At 40.2% G+C, this 17,569-nt stretch overlaps 1 protein-coding gene across 1 annotated transcript; it reads right to left on the reverse strand.

The window, feature by feature from the left end:
• On the reverse strand, window positions 1-17,518 carry LOC144634675 (CDAN1-interacting nuclease 1-like). Its single transcript, XM_078493702.1, has 11 exons — window positions 17,357-17,518; window positions 16,314-16,359; window positions 15,240-15,304; window positions 15,006-15,066; window positions 14,800-14,878; window positions 10,999-11,081; window positions 10,638-10,687; window positions 10,261-10,328; window positions 8,796-8,861; window positions 1,330-1,435; window positions 1-595 (listed from the first exon to the last, which is right to left on the reverse strand). Exons 1-11 carry the CDS (start codon window positions 17,446-17,448, stop codon window positions 460-462), a joined length of 852 nt encoding a protein of 283 aa, XP_078349828.1. The 5' UTR covers window positions 17,449-17,518; the 3' UTR covers window positions 1-459.
• Window positions 17,519-17,569: the final 51 nt, after the last annotated feature.

Raw genomic sequence — 17,569 nt, forward strand, 5'->3', positions numbered from 1 at the left:
TTTCTGTGTTAGTATTTTCTCTATTGATTTTCCTGCCTATGACATTGTTTTTTTTTTTGTAACCGTATGCCAACGAGACAGCCAAGCACAGTTCTTCGGAACAAAACTTTGCACCAGTACAAAACAATGTTTGTGGAAGTTTTGAATTTACGGTTTACATGTGAAATTCGTAAAATCATACAGTCTTTCTCTCAGTTGCTTTATCTGTCGTTGTTGTTCTTCTAATCCTGGCATTGCTATTACTGGAAACATTTAACGCGGGCTAAATAGCTTCTTGGCACCATACCCACCCTCATAGCCTCCGAGGAGGGTGAGATTTACGCGCGGGCGTCACGTTGTCGCACACGTCTCTCGAGCCTCGCGCGCCAGCATACGTTCAATAACTCTCGATCAGATCAAAGGCAGCCTGACCTTGATCTCTTAAAGTGATCCCATTTCCAGCCTCACACCTCAGCCCGATTACGGAGTTTCCAACAGAGATTCCAACGTAATGATATCCGTAGGAAAGTCGTCTTTCAGTATAATTCCACGTTCTCGGTTACAATCCAGTTCATCAATGAAGCCAAACCAGTAAATTACCATGCCTGGACCGAACCTGAAAAAAAAAGGCGTTAAGTTCTGAATTACTGACTAATATGCTTCATGGCATGTCAAGTATTGTGGATTATGAATTTAACATTTAAAACTGAGCTCTTTTCTGCCAGTACGCGTCAAACATTACGTTACGATACGTTACACGACGTGACGTTATCTCACGTTATCTTATAAGTTAATACGGGTAGCGGAAAAGCGTTCGAGACCAATTTGTTGAAAGTACCAATTCTTTACTGCGAATGGAAATGTCCGAATTTTCAATACCAATCTTGGCTTGGTAACCCTTATAAGAATTGAAATTTAAAATCGGTAAAAAGACCTAGATAAGACGATGTCGTCACCTCACCCCTCTGGGGAGACCGAACGGGTAGGTACTTATGGAACAAGGTCTTTATAAGGTTCTGACGCTTCTGACGCTCAAGGGACATGTCTCAGAGACAAAATAAAAACATGCACAAAAAAATGTAGCCGGGACATGTTGTGGCTACACGTCCCTTCGCGCTTAATGCCTTTTTGACGACTTGTCGTTTCAGCATATTCCAGCTGCAATTTTGTCCATGCAACATGTTTCTTCGTGTGTCGTTGGAATGGGATGTTTTTTTTTTTTTTTTTGGGGGGGGGGGGGGAATAATTCAGGGGTATTCAACTTTTTGTCTTTCGCCCAACATTAGTTAACATCGACAAAGCCGTAGTTTTGTAGGTGTGGAGTGGGGAGGGCGAGGTTAAGTGATTTACCTGTTCCAGTAGCTCCAGAACTGATCTTTTAAATACGTCTGGTGATTATACTCGTCACCAAAGGACGCCTTGCTTTCGATCCAGTTAACAACGAAACCGTCAACAGCTGAAAAGGATACAAATACAGTCAACTCTCAATACGAACTCCGCCTTAGTAGGTGTCCACTTAAAGGGGCTACGTCACGGCATTTTTGGTTATTCTATTTATTTTCATGAATTAAGATCTCTTACGTTCAAATTGGCAGGGCAAAAGTCTTTTATTGACAAAATCACAGCCACATAATAAACAAGGATGATTTCCAAGCATTGTAAATGACACTTTCATACAAATTGAGATAAACTGGAAAAAAGTCGGGCCAACGTTTTTCAAGTTTACCTGAACGCAATCCACTTTAATCTTCTTGAATTTTGCCCATTTTTAGCCTTGCTGTGTTTCTTTTGAATTCTTCTACAGTTTTAAGCAATTATTGTGATATTTCAGTTAATTCTATTCCCAGTTGGTCGGTGCCGAAATTGCCTAAAATAGCGTGACATAGCCTCTTTAAAGGGAAGTCAGACTAACAGGACACCAGCACCGTCAGTTGCATCCAAGCGTGAATGCGTGACGCGAAAACTAACTGAACAGTATTTTAGTCACTTTTCTGATTACTTTCAAATTTAAGGAAACTTTAAAATAATAGTTTTCTAACTTAAAAAAAAAAACACCAACGGAGTAATAAAAACTCGAAAATAAACAATGATGGTTTTGACTGACGAAGAAGCTCAGTTCACACTAATACGTTTTCGTCGATACATTTTCGCTTATCGTCCACACTGGTACGATCGAAAACGTAGCGTTTTCGAAATCCTCCATTTCGCCATCCACACTGAAACGACAGGGCTCCTTTTTCAAATGTCTCCACTTTGAACAGCGATTTCAATGAGAACTGTCACGATAGGAATTAGATCCCTATCTAAGTATAAGGAAACGAACTCAGAAAATACCTCAAAACCAGAAAATACTTGTGAATTGCACATAAAATACCATTCTATCTGAAATCTTGACCTTCGTTCCAAATATGGTTAACGATACAATACAATTCAGTAGTAGTAATTTTATGATACAATAAGTTCAGTACAAAGTTTACATTAGGAAAAGATCTCAAAGGAACATCTGTCCAGACTTTGCAAATAGTTTAGTAGGTCAATCTATTCATAAACATAATAGATTTTGCATTTCTAAAGTAATCTTTTATTCTCGCATTATATTCCTCAAGGTAAACGGACTAAAAGTTTATCTGGATTTCTAATTATAACTTAACCAATGAAAATACTATATTCTGGAAAATACATAAATCGCTCGCATGAAAAACTAACTTTCATTCATGTACAATAAGATCTCTTTTGTATTAGAACTCAATAGCGAAAGACAACTGTATTTGCCTTGATTAGTATATAAGTAACGCGTAAACTGTTACAAATCGATTACCTTGATTACCTTGATTACCTTGATTACCTTAAAGACTATGAGGATTACCTCGAGAGATATACTATGAGTTAGTGTCAAGTATCGTTGAAGTTTAACCTACAATAAAGAAGGTTTGCTGAGTTCCGAAGAAGTTGCATGGTTTTCTGCTGTGTTATCGTCCGCTAAGGCTAAAGAGCAAGGTCTCTGTACTTCTGGCATACGTAACGAGTGCCGGCAGCCTAGCCAGTGGCTCTACCGAGTTGTCCTCCCCGTCCCGCGTCGAAATATATTATTTACCGAACCAATCGTCCATTCATCCGTCGACAGTTTCAAGCACAAGCAAATAACGCCCGATAGACATAAAACGTATCGTTACAGCGGTGTTCGAACCCGAGACGTTCTTTCAGCTCTTACGACGATCAACGAGGACAGAAAACCGACCACACAAAGGAACTCAACGAATAATTCAAGGTAATCCCTCGGAAACTAAAACTTTCCGAGTATTCGTTGTTTTATTTCCACTTGAAGTCCACGCAGTCACTTCGAAATTGCGTGTTTATCCACGAACTCTGTTCGTTTACATACAAGAACTTTGTTGAATTTATTTAAAATCTATCGTGCTTTTTAGCCGAAGATAGAACTTTGTTATTGTACGATAACAATATTTTATTACGGAACATTGTGCCTGTTCGCCTGTTGTGCGAATGACCAAAGGTAAACGAACAAGTCGATATAATCTCCGTCGAAGAATAAAAGCCCTTACCAGTTCAAGAAAAAAAAGAAAAGTCAACAAATCGTCCACAACCCAGATTGTTTTTGTCCACCGGGATATTTTGATTCCAACACCGGAATTTGCCGTTGTGCCTGTCATCGCCAAGACAACACGGAAACCGTCCACGAACCAAGCGGATCGCCCCGCAGAAATAGACCACCTTCGCCCAGCATTTTACAACAAGAATATTTACGTCAACTCAACCAAGAAACCGCCTCCCAGGCCGGACAAACAAGTCCATCCACGAATTTTCAAACCGCCACCCAGGCCGGACAATCCAGTCCCTCCACGGCCCTTCACGCCGTTCATACTCCAGAGAAACGCTCGTCGCGCAGTGTTACACCTAAACTCGACGAGGAGAGTAGCAGTTCAGAAAGCGAACCCGAACTCGACGAGGAAGAAACGATTCCGCTTCTACGATCCGCCAGTCACAAAACGATCGTAAAAATACAAGAAAACATTCTAAAAGACAAAGATCTTCAAACTAAAGAACCTACTTCAAGCACGAACTCAAGCGAAGAGGATTTAACCACTTGTAGCATGGACCCTCATTCTCTAGCAGATTTCCAACAGAATATTTTGGAACTACAACGTCAAGTAAGACGTTGTACCGATGCTTCCCAGGAAATTGATCGAAACACTTCTCCAAGCCTCTCCGACACGGTTAAACCAACCCTATTTCATGGATACGAAACTGAAAACTTTGAACGATGGCTTGAGAAATTTCAACTCCACTTGGAACGCCGCCGAATTAGACTTACTAGTGATGCAGCGTTAGCTGAACTCGCCCTGCATTTAGCTGGGCCTGCTGAATCCTTTTTCCGCTCGCTCTCCAGAAGCGACAAAGAAGACTTCGATACTTTGAGTGCCGCACTCCGCGAACGATTTTCCTCTAAGGATCGCGTTTGGCGTATGCGTCAAGTTTTATCAGCACGAAAGCAAGGACCCAGCGAGCCGTTGGACAAATACATAGAAGACCTCCAGAACAAATTTGACTGCCTTGAATTATCAGAGGAAGAAAAAGTTTGGTTTTTCACACAAGGTTTACGCCCTGACACCCAGCGAGAAGTGCTTATGCGTCAACCCAGAACATTCAGAGAAGCTGAAAACGCCGCTCGCTTAACCCAGACAGTCCAGCAATCACTTCAAGACGCCAAAGGAAATGACGCTCTCGCTCGTATGCAACAACAGCTGGACACCATTGTCTCCAGTCTGGCAAATAAAGAAAAACCGAAAGAGGCTACTATTTCTGCGTACCAGTACTCGCCCCAGTCCTCTGTTGATGACAAGCTTGCTCGCCTCGAGAAACAAATGATGTCTCTCTTAAATGGTCACCATCTCCAAGATTCCACAATCGCAGCTTATCAACCCGCGCAAAAAGAGAACTTTAACCACGACAACGCAAAAGACGATGAAATTAGTCACCTACGAGAAGAAATCCGCCAACTTAAGGCAGCCCAGAGAGATGACCAACCACAGACAGGACGGAACGCTGACACCTATGACAGGAATAGAGCATCGCCAAATGTCAACGCTGAATTATCCCGCGCATTAGAAGAAATTCGCAGAATGCAAGCCCGCATGGATGGATTTATGCGTACATATGCATCCCGAAGATCCATTTGTGACATTTGTGGGAAAATTGGTCACGTGACACAAAATTGTTTTCACCGATTCCAACAGAGTCCAAGCTATCACCAGCCCCAAGCGGTTTACACTAACAGCAACACTCAAGCAAACGAGCCCAGAATTGCTGCCTTTGAGCAAGTTGTCCCTTCGCCTAATCATCCTTCCAGCGATCCGAATACCCAGAATGAGCAAGTTGAACCAGTTTCCTATGCTAGACGAAGCCACCCGATATCAAACTCACCTGTGAGTTCAGAAGTTCCAACTATTAGCACTATTGATACCATCACAGTCAGCAGTCCAACTGAGACGAATGCAAACGAGAAGCAACCGAGTGAAATTAAGACGGACCTTGTCGCCATTTCCAAACATCATGCCAAAGCTGCCTCTGTAAAATCCCTTCGAACCAACAGTAACCAAGAGTTGGTTGTTCGAATAGAAGTTTGTACAACAGACAGACCCAGTAACATGAAGAACAAGACTGTAATTCCTACCGTGAATGAAGAAAATCTGGCATATGAAAAGCTGACCTCACCAGAAAGTAGCAACTCAAAACTGGAAACAAACCGAGCAGCCAAGGCAAAAGTGCACCACGACACTGCCCCACAAAAGAAGCAAGCACGGAAAGAACAGGATCGAACGTCTACAAAATCTCCAAACGCGAGTCTTTCTTATGAACGAGAGCAACGCACTGCCTTCGTTACAGCCAAAATACATGGTTGTCCCGTTGACCTCTTAGTTGATTCAGGAGCCTGTATCTCCGTAATAGACGCCGCATTCTTACAAGAAGCCTTTCCCGAAGGGACCTCACCCATCATTGTCCCAAGCACTTATTCACGAGTGGATACAGTTAGTGGCGAGAAACTACCGACAGCTGGAAAGATCGAAGTACCCTTGTCATTCAACGGAAGAGAATTTCCCTGTCAGTTTCACGTTATAGAAAATATGACCACCAACGCTGTTCTTGGTCGAGATTTCCTATTGACCAATGATGCGATTATTAATTTTGCAGACGGAACACTGAAACTTGACAACGCTCACGCCATCACGTTGTCTCTAAAAGCAACACATGCACGACCTTTGGCCACTTTAACAGTTCAACCCAGTCAACGACAAAATGACGACATACCAGCACCGACCTTTTCCAACTTTGCTCGTGGTCCATTTATTCTACAGTGTAAGAAGACAGCTATCTTCTTTCTTAAATTTCTCATCATTTTGCTGTTGATGTCCCCTCATGGACATGCTAGAGGTCAGGACCTGAAATCATCGACCAAAATCAACACCAGCACCGCAGTCTACATCTGTCCAGATTCTTCAAGTGTCCACAGCGAATGTTCACTGGATAGCGTTCAAGACAGCCCAACGTTGCTATTTGTACTCACACCCGTCCGCCTGAAAGAACACACCTCCGTACCCAGCGCTGTAGTGCTCAATGAGGCTTATCACAAGTTGCAACCAGGATAACGATAACAAACACAGGATATTAAACGAAAACGCCCATCTTGACGGAATACGACCGGACCGGAATTTCATTCACGAATTCTCACAGAGAAAATGAACACTGATGAACATTAATAAGTCAAGTATCCTTCGGCGAGTTCCCGCCACAATTCCTTTAAAGCACTTAATTTTTCGATATATATATAGCCGATTCGCTCCCAGCGCAATCTTCCCAATAAGTTTAGAATAGTTATATCATCCTCCTCAAGTAATATTTCAGTTTAAACAGATTATCCCAAATTGATCCAGTTAAGATGATACCACGTTAAAACGTAGTTACGTTAAAAACGTCGAATTATTCAACATATGCACGTTATCTAGTTTGACCTCCAATATATTGAAATACATGTATTAGTGAAATATATATACATAACTTCACAATTGTCTTGCTTTCCAAATCAAATTTATTCATCAATAACCATTTTGGAGATTTTCGAAAACCAGGAGGTTTTCAATTTAAGGTGGGGGGTGTCACGATAGGAATTAGATCCCTATCTAAGTATAAGGAAACGAACTCAGAAAATACCTCAAAACCAGAAAATACTTGTGAATTGCACATAAAATACCATTCTATCTGAAATCTTGACCTTCGTTCCAAATATGGTTAACGATACAATACAATTCAGTAGTAGTAATTTTATGATACAATAAGTTCAGTACAAAGTTTACATTAGGAAAAGATCTCAAAGGAACATCTGTCCAGACTTTGCAAATAGTTTAGTAGGTCAATCTATTCATAAACATAATAGATTTTGCATTTCTAAAGTAATCTTTTATTCTCGCATTATATTCCTCAAGGTAAACGGACTAAAAGTTTATCTGGATTTCTAATTATAACTTAACCAATGAAAATACTATATTCTGGAAAATACATAAATCGCTCGCATGAAAAACTAACTTTCATTCATGTACAATAAGATCTCTTTTGTATTAGAACTCAATAGCGAAAGACAACTGTATTTGCCTTGATTAGTATATAAGTAACGCGTAAACTGTTACAAATCGATTACCTTGATTACCTTGATTACCTTGATTACCTTAAAGACTATGAGGATTACCTCGAGAGATATACTATGAGTTAGTGTCAAGTATCGTTGAAGTTTAACCTACAATAAAGAAGGTTTGCTGAGTTCCGAAGAAGTTGCATGGTTTTCTGCTGTGTTATCGTCCGCTAAGGCTAAAGAGCAAGGTCTCTGTACTTCTGGCATACGTAACGAGTGCCGGCAGCCTAGCCAGTGGCTCTACCGAGTTGTCCTCCCCGTCCCGCGTCGAAATATATTATTTACCGAACCAATCGTCCATTCATCCGTCGAGAGTTTCAAGCACAAGCAAATAACGCCCGATAGACATAAAACGTATCGTTACAGAACAATGAGCGTTTTCGATCGTATCAGTGTGGCGAAAAAGCATTAGTGTAAGACGGATTACGAACGGCAAGCTTGAAAAATAATTGCCAATTTTTTCAAGGAGCATTGCCCGTGACGTAGCTCTCTTAAAAGGTACTGAAGACAAAAGTCTGAATGAAACACTACTTAACCGTGACTGAGACAAATCTTTTTAGCTTTCAAAAATCCTTAACGCATTGCAAAAACTCGATTCTGGTCGGCATTCAAACTTTAAAAGTTTGGTAGCCAATCGCATTACGTGTAATACCAACTCAGATGTTTTTGTGTCACATGTTCACACTTAGTTGCATATAAGATAGTGAGAGAAAAGGTTATCTTTTTCTCAAGAAGATCCGCGCATTTTTATTTTGATATCTTGTTCGCCTCGCCTAACTTGCACATTAGCAATGAAGTCAGGAATGTGGGTCCAACTGCATCACCGCACGTCAAATGTTGACAGGTTTCACATGTTGAGAGCTGACTTCAAATACAAGTATTTTTTGGTTGCAATATAACTGAATATTGCTTCCTTCAAACCGTACTTCCCGTCATATCCGCTTTGACTTTTTCAAAGTTCCCGTTTTTCCTTTTAAAGGGAGGTGTCCATCTTAAAGAGTTTGTTGCAGTAAAATGACTTAAGCACATAAGGGGAAAAGTACTGGCTGGCCTTCGCTAGTTCACCCACATGGCTAAAGAGTGTCTTACTCTTTAGAAAAATACTGCACAAACTTACCAATAGGAATTTCTAGTTTGCAGTCTGGTGTTTTGTCATACCCGCGACTTCTCATGTCATCCTCACCTTTCACGTGGAAAACATGGAAAAATTATTTGAACATCGAACATGCTCGAGTGATGAGAAAACTAGGTGGGGGAGGGAGGGGAAGGACATGGATGAACTAAATTTTTAGATATTTTTTAATCTTTTACATCTGTAAATTTAGTTAGGATCGGGCAGGCGAAGAGCCACTCTGTGGATATACTGCTCGATGTGCCATAATTATTATTATTATTATTATTATTATTATTATTATTATTATTATTATTATTATTATTATTAACCATCTGGTAAATCAGGTTAGTTCACTCAAGACATGTGGCCAAATGCCGAGCTTAATACTAGTATCACTCCCACAGAAAAGTTAACTGCACATTGGCAGAATGGTTAGTGCACTGGCCTACAGGTGTATGGATTAAAACAGTCTGACTGTTGTCCCTATTTTGTGTTCTTCGACAAGACACTTTACTCTGACTCATAATGTCTCTCTATCCAGGAGTATAAATGGGCAACCTTACACAATACATATGGGTTATTGACCAAGCGTGAGGTCAAGATGGCAGGATATTGGCCGAGTTCTTTTTCTTTATGGACCGAGACTTCGTCTCGGTCCATAAACACGCAAAAAAAGAACTTGGCCAATATCCTGCCATCTTGACCTCACGCTTGTTCAATAACCACATATATCTTGACCGAACAAGCTTGGTCAATAAAGGATTTATTATATGACTTTTTTAGAGCACTGAAAAGGAAAAGAGAACTTGCAATGGACAAAACTAGCACCCCATCCAGGGGTAGTAGCAATAAAGCCCTGGCATCATGCTACAGTAACTGGAATTAAACACTAGCACCAGTGAGCCTCCTGGCTTCTCCTACTTCTAGAATTAAAACAGATTTTACATATTGAATGTGGGAGGTGCAGTGGCCTAATGGCAAGTGTGCTGGACACTGGATCAAGGGGTCCAGGTGCGAGCCCTGGCCGGGTCACTGTGTTGTGTTCTTGCACAAGACATGTTACTCTTACAGTGCCTCTCTCCAGCCAGGTGTATAAATGGGTACCAGTGAATTTAATGCTGTTTATAACCCTGTAACAGCCTAGCATCCCATCCAGGTTAAAGAAAGTCTGCATTCAAGCATAGCGGCCCATCAGGCCAGCGCATGAAGTGACTAAGATCCCTGGATGGGATGCCAGTCCACACAGGGCTACCCCCAGCATTAAAATAATTTCCCCATCCAGGGGGGAGCAGAAATACTCCTAGTTGCTTCATGCTCCATGAGTTAAGTTTCAACACAGACTTAACGTTCTACAGACTTTCAGCTCCTATTGATCTGAACACTGCACACTTCACTGCCCCCTACATGTAGATATTTCTGCCCTTAAATTCTATTTAACATTTTTTTATTTACTAAGGCTTACACTCACCCAAGAATGGAATGCCACGATTTTGAAGTCTCTCTCGGAGAATTAACTCATACTCGTAACCAACAGAACTGCAGTGCCAGTTAAGAAAAACTTGTGTCTTTCTTCTACACAACAAAGTCATACAATATATTTGTTTTCTTTTTTCTAATAATTTGACTCTTTTCTTATGTGATTTCACGTAGCAACGGATGCTGCACATGGCGCCATAATTTTGAAAATTTTTTCCATAGTCACAACATGACACCTAGCAACTGTTATGAAGAGCTGAGTCAGCGAAGTTAGAAGTTGTATTAGCTAAGTATCAAGAATTCTTATAAGCCAATTTTACTTAAACTGGAGAACGCTTTTTTGTTTCCAAGAACATGTGTATAGGATACCGTTTTATGTTGTCCATCAAGGGTCCATAGTTTGGATCATTAAGTATACACTGAAAGGCAAAGAGAAGCCTAATTTATTAGTCTACTGAGTTATTTTTGTTCAGACTTTTAAAGTCAAAAAACTTTAACTACAACGTCTACAAGGCCCTTCTCTGTCATCCTAATTATGGAAAGCAGAATTATTGATTTTATATTGCTTGTCCATTTATTTGGTACACTCGATTACACATGCTCCTTCCTTAGTTTCTTCTTTCCCTCCTTCCTTTCTTCCTTCCTCATGTTCCTTCATTCATTCATTTTACCAACTAAAAAAACTGTGGATGTAAAGTGTTTGCATGCATTCATTCATTTCATAACATACCTGATGCACCTCATTGGCAAGGGTCTTGTCCTCTATCAGGGAATGAGGGTCTTTCATCATCTGACTCACCACACCTTTTGGAGCTAGGATATTACAGGAAATAAAAAACAAGTAAATCAACATACCATATTTACTCGAATAAGCGCCACCCCAGAATAACCGCCGCCCTCAAATAAGTGCCGCATTTGGGACAAAAAAGTTAATAAGCGCCGCCCCCGAATAAGCACCGCAGTTCTGATGCGGCGCTTATTTGAAGAATTTCTTTTAACTTAAAACGGCAATACAAAGCAACTCTAAAACAAGCTTGAACATTTCTTGGCATCAAAAGCGATGTTTTGCAGTTATGAGTGATTGCATGTTTTATCGCTCTTCCATTGGTTTTTCTATTCAACACTCTTACAATAGTTACGTAGTTCTGTAAATGTTGTGAAGGCGGCAAACTTTGTCACGACAGCTAGCGCCACTTTTGTCTCAGCAAGAGACAAATACTGACAATCAAAAGGTGCTCTTTTCAATAACTGTAAAAGATAAGATTCTTTGTGGCATCCAAGTTTTAAATAAGCGCCGCCCTCAAATAAGCGCCGCCCTCGAATAAGCGCCGCACTTGAGGCTTGAAAAATTTAATAAGCGTTGCGGCGCTTATTCGAGTAAATACGGTATTTATAAAAAAAGAGACGAAACAACACTTCTGTATACAGTTACCGTAATGATTCGATTTAGCGCCCTCCTTCAAATAAGCGCCCCCTTCCGAATAAACGCCCCTCTTCGAATGTGTTTTTGTAAATAAGCACCTCTATTCCAATAAGCGCCCCCATTCTAATTAGTGCCCTCGTTCTCATAAGCACCCTTATTCTAATAAGTGCCCTTATTGTGGATAACTGCCCATACCGAAGTCATTGACGTCAACTAGATAAACTCCTGACCGTTCGCCGTACAGTTCATGTATATATTTACTGCTAAAATGAACAATTCTTTAAAAAGTAACTGAACTTCAAACAATTTCTAACTGTTAAAGTTTCTGTTATTGTTAGATACATTTGGTTGTTTCTCAAGAAATTAAATAAGCGCCCTGTCCCGAATAAGCGCCCTGTCTCGAATAAGCGCCCTCCCTCGAGGTGCAAAAATTAAATAAGCGCCCCGGGCGCTAAATCGAATCATTACGGTAATCATATTTTTGTCTCCCCTTTCCCCATGTGTACACCTCTTTATACCATGCCATCATCGATAGAAAATACAGCCACCCAGAATTCAGGAAAGCCACTCTATATTCGACGGTATTCAACTCAACCTTCTCATCCTGCGCTGTGAATTTATTTGAGTGAGCATATTTTCTATGGCATGGTATAAAAAGTTACACAACACTTTCTCGTGGTATACTATGGAATATCTCACGAGCCACTTGTATTTTGTATACCAAGAAATACAAGTGACTCATGGGATATTCCATTTTATTAAAAACTAGCAATGGTATATTGCAATAATAATTCCTGCATTTTGATTGGTTAACAGGCAATTATATACCATTGACCACAAATATGGTAGCCAACACCTGTGAACGAAAACAGCTGGGGAGCTTAGATATTGCAATTCTTTGGGTGTTTTTAAAAAACAATTACAGAACAACATTATCATGCTGAGAATTTAGACATCCTTCTTGCCTGCACAACTCTGGGGAAGGGGGAGGGGAGACACAAATACGATATGAAATGGTTATAGCCAACTCACATCCAAGCCCGCTTGTGGAATAATTGAAGAGCTCCCGACAAGAACGTCACCTGGACTTTCTGGCTAAATCGAACGTTATCAAAACAAAAAACGTTGCAAACAAGGTAGTTTGAGCCTGGCCGCATAGAAGGCCTAAAACAAGAGGTTTCTTGCCGGGAACTTCGTCAACGCGAGTTTTACAGGGTCCGCTTGGGTTCTGCCGCGACAAAGTTGCCAAGAAGTGACCTGGTTTTAGACTTTAAAAAATTCTTTATAGGTTTGGGGGAGGGCCTCCCCTTGCAAAATTATTTTCTGTGTCTCATTAAATATTCATCAATCAATAAATCAATCAATCGATTCGTGCCTTAGTTTATCTTGTTTTCGCGGGATTTTGTAGATGTGTGATGATGTAAGGAGTGGAGATAGAAGTGAGAGCAAGCCGGCGGCACTTAACTGAAAGCAAAACTAGTATAATGTGACAACACGAGAAAACGTATTCAATCAACAATAGGTCTTTATTTCACTCAAATTACAGCTAACGGTAACAGATTACAATAGTCTTGCCCAAAACAACAAAAAGCAGCTAACTGCAAGCAGACTGCAGTGAAAGCTAGCCGCTTGAAACACTAACGCTAACACTAACCCTTAAACTTGGGTTTAGCTTTTTAACCCTAAATTTGAAAAACCCTTGGGGTTTAGGGTTAAGCTTTTTTCACTAGGGTTAAGCTTAGGGGATAGGGCTAGGCCTGTAATCCCAAAACTTTAGTTGGTTTCATTGTTTTGCGGAACAAAAGGTTTCCTTTGTTTATCGTTTGTAAAAGAAAAGTCAAAAAGGCGCCTCGCTTGCAAAAACCTTGTCTCTTTGCATGTGTAATTTTTCAAAAACGAGCGAAAGACCAGCCAAATTAAACAAAGGAAAGTGTTAAGCACACGTAAACAAACCTGCACGCGCAATTTGGAGTTGTTTTGATAACGTTCGCTTTAGCCAGAAAGTCCAGGTGATGTTCTTGTCGGGAGCTCTTCAATTGTTAAGTATAGCACTCAAAAGCATAGCACAACTAGTATTTATACCATGCCATAGAAAATACAGCCAATCAGAATACAGGAAAGCCGTTGTATATTCGACGGTATTCAACCCAACCTTCCCATAGTGCGCTGCGACTGTATTCTCGACAATATTTAGTTAGCGTATTTTCTATGACATAGTATAAAATAGTTACACAACACTTTCTCGTGGTATACTATGGAATATCCCACGTGTCACTTGTATTTTCTTGGCATACACACTCGCCTAAAGGCTTGCGTGTATACTGAGAAAATACAAGTGACTCGTGGGATATTCCATAGTATACCACTCGAAAGCGTTGCATAACTAGTATGTATACACTTAATCGTATTTGTGCCTCCCCTCCCCCTTCCCCAGAGTTGTGCAGGCAAGAAGGATGTTTAAATTCTCAGCATGATAATGTTGTTCTGTGATATTACAGGGTAATTCATGTAATTTTTGTGGAAAAAAACAAGCCCTTGATGTCACAAAATCATTCTCGCGCATCAGGTTGTTTGTTTTTTGTGTGTTGATAAACTGTCCAGATCTAGCCACATCTAGAATCAATGTGTATGACTGTTCTTTGCTTCCTGTTAAAGTCGATGAGAACACTCAAGGGTTAGGCTGAAAAGACAACTTACTTTTCAGAGTTACAAATGGCCCCATCAGAAAAAAAAGCAAAACAATGAAATTTGAATTACACAAATAACACTCTACCAAAAAAGCAGTCAAAATAGAGGAACATGCAGTAAAGCTAAAATTAATGTATATTTAGTGGTACATGTACTTAGAGCAGTTTTCAATTGAGTGTCGTAAAACCAAAACCAAAGAAATCACTCTAGCCAATCACGTAGCTATAGCCAGCATGAAGTGTGCCGGGAAAACGTGCGCAAACGAGCCACGATTGGTTTTGGTTTTACTTTTGATTGGCTGAGAAAGTTGCATGAAATTTTTAAACGAAACACTTAGCAAAGAAATGCAAAACCAATGCAAATGCAAATTACTTTTGACACTCAAGTAAAAAACACTCCATACACAAGTGTGTCACTTACGGTTTTGTCCTTCATAACAAGTGTGGGAAAGATGCCTTTCTAGAACTATTCTCGCCAGAAGCGAATGAGACAAATCAACCTGAAGATTTGAAAAGCAAAAAAATGCAACATTACTTAAAAACTAAAAATTATATAGAGTGTAGAATTCCTAACATTTTGCCAGGAAATTTTTTTTATCCCTCTTCTATAGTGACAGTAAATATTACCTCCTCTGCGATCCTCAACAAAACAGGCTCTCCAGAGTCTTGGGCCACGCCTGACAAATATCTGAACACAAAATTTTAAAAAAGTAAGCTTCCAAAATAAAGCGATTGAAGTATGTCATGAATAATTTAAAAAAAGACAGCAATGGACATCATGTTCATAAGACAGTGTTGACCCGATTTTCAACCCCTCAAGTCCCAAAGTGAGAACAACAACAGAGAATGAGCTTTTTAGACCTTTTATAGTAATTCTCCATTACATCTGGCCTGTGGTGCTTGTGGTGATTTTTACGGGTCTTTTTCTGCCAGAGGAAAATAATGGTAATATGAGTTTCAAAAGCAACCTACGGCAAAAACACTTATATTTTATGAAGATTGTACAACTCTGTATGTAAGGTCTACAATGGCTTTCTCCACTCAGAGCTGAGTAAGTAACCTGACAAAACGCTCGAGGGTGACCTGCAATCCCATCCAGTGCGAATTATCGTTGGTAAAAGGTAAAGTCTGTGTCCGAGCCATGAGGCTCATACAGCCGGAGCTTATCCCGGTTTCCGTAGCATTAAGCGACTAGGAGTATTGCTACTCCCCCCTGGATGGGATGCTAGTCCATCGCAGGGTTACCCCCAAGCAGTAAATTCGCCGGTACCCATTTATACACCTGGGTGGAGAGAGGCACTGTGAGAGTAAAGTGTCTTGCCCAAGAACACAACGCAGCGCCCCGGCCAGGCCTCAAACCCGGGCCATTCGACTCGGAGTTGAGCGCACTAACCATTAGGCCACCGCGCCTCCCACAACCTGACAACCTGACAAAATGCTTGAGGGTAGCCTGCAATCCCATCCAACGCAAATTATTGTTGAGGTAAGGAAAATTCGAAGAAATATCGGCCTTTGTTCTTGCGAAATTTTGCTCGAAGTGATGCGAGCTTTTAGCGTGACTTTTCGAGCGAAATTTTCGCAAGAACAAAGAACAAGATTCGTGCATTTCATTTGCATTACTTTTTTTTACAATACTGTAGAAATAATCCCAGGGCTACACACTGAACTGAAGTTGATTGCCAACACCAGTGAGCTATCTGCAGGCTCTTGAGACAGTAACTCTGCCCCAGTTACAAAAATAAAAGATGACGTGCATGTTTGCATACACACCCTGAAGTAAACACAACAGACAGTTTGAGAGAATTCAAAAGTTTATGTTAACATAAACTTTGACTCTTCAAAACTTTTTTATTCCTATAAATATTCAACTCAACTTTCCTTGGATAACCTCTTATTTATTTTTACTTCTCCATTATGTTTAAATCTCTGACTTACCTGGTAGTCTTGGGAGTATATACTAACAAGAGTGTTGTATGTCACACTGAAAATATAAACAAAAAATTGATACTAATAATAATAATTATTGCAAAGGAAACTAGTGACATTTTACCCAATTTTATAAAGAAGAGGGAAGAATTGCTCATTGCTATTTAAAATCTGTGAAATTTTTAGTTTTATAAAAGTAAAGAATGTTAAAACCTAGTGTTTCTAATGCTTAAATTAGCCTTGTATCAATTTGAGGGTCAAGGAGGTGGGACACATCCTCAGGTGCTTTCCATTAGTCAGAACTGGCCGAACAGACTAGTATATTCAAGAACAGAATTCTGCTGTTAGTCAGATTTGTCCTGTTCGGTCAATGCATAAATATTATACACAGTTGTGGTGGATTTATGGGAGAATTTTGTGGAAAAGGCCCATTTCTCATTCAAAACCACCAGACTGGTCGGCCAGTTCTGACTAATGGAAGGCACCCCTTCATTGAAGAAATTAATTGGGTGGGGTGGATCCTGGAAACCTATACCTTGTGCTATTGTATATCCATACCCACCCACAGAAGGTCATCAGAAATGATCAGAGTGAATACATGTTACATCACTGTCATGGTCTATACTCTCGTCAACCATCAAACAAGATCCCAGACTCCGTCCCTTTTCCTCCTGTGTCATTGAAAGGAAGAGGAGAGAGAGCTTGGGTCTGTGTTTGATCAACCATAACTTTCAACCAATGACCACACTTGCAAGAATTCTCTCAGTCATTGTACAAAAAGAAATTTAATTTGATTTGTTACAAATGAAATAAGTTAACTTTAAAGTTCCACTTTGATTGTTGTCATATAAAGCTTCACAGCTACATTTAACCAAAGTTCAACCCCATTTAGTTGACAATAAAATTTAGACACGAGGACAGAATTTCCCTTATTACTCCTAAACTGACATATAACTTTTTTTTATAAGCCTACACTGTGAGCGAAAAAGCTTATACAGTAAAGCGCGAAGCCAAAACATTCTCCATTCTTGGGTGTTTTGTGCAAGACTTACCCAGGAAACTGCAAAGCAATCGTCTTCAAACAGTCCCGTGAGCCATAAGTATGCATCATTGTTAGTATCTGGTGATAAATTTCCTGCTTCATGGCTAAAAAATGGAAAAATCATATGCCTAATCTTCCCCAAATCTTCCCACCATGAGCAAAACAACACTGGGTAACCGCGCGATTTACTCGTTCCCAGGACAGCGCATAAAATATGCACCTG

This window comes from Oculina patagonica, chromosome 13 (assembly GCF_052425735.1).
Source record: "Oculina patagonica isolate OP01 chromosome 13, crgOcupat, whole genome shotgun sequence".
NCBI lineage: Eukaryota > Metazoa > Cnidaria > Anthozoa > Scleractinia > Oculinidae > Oculina > Oculina patagonica.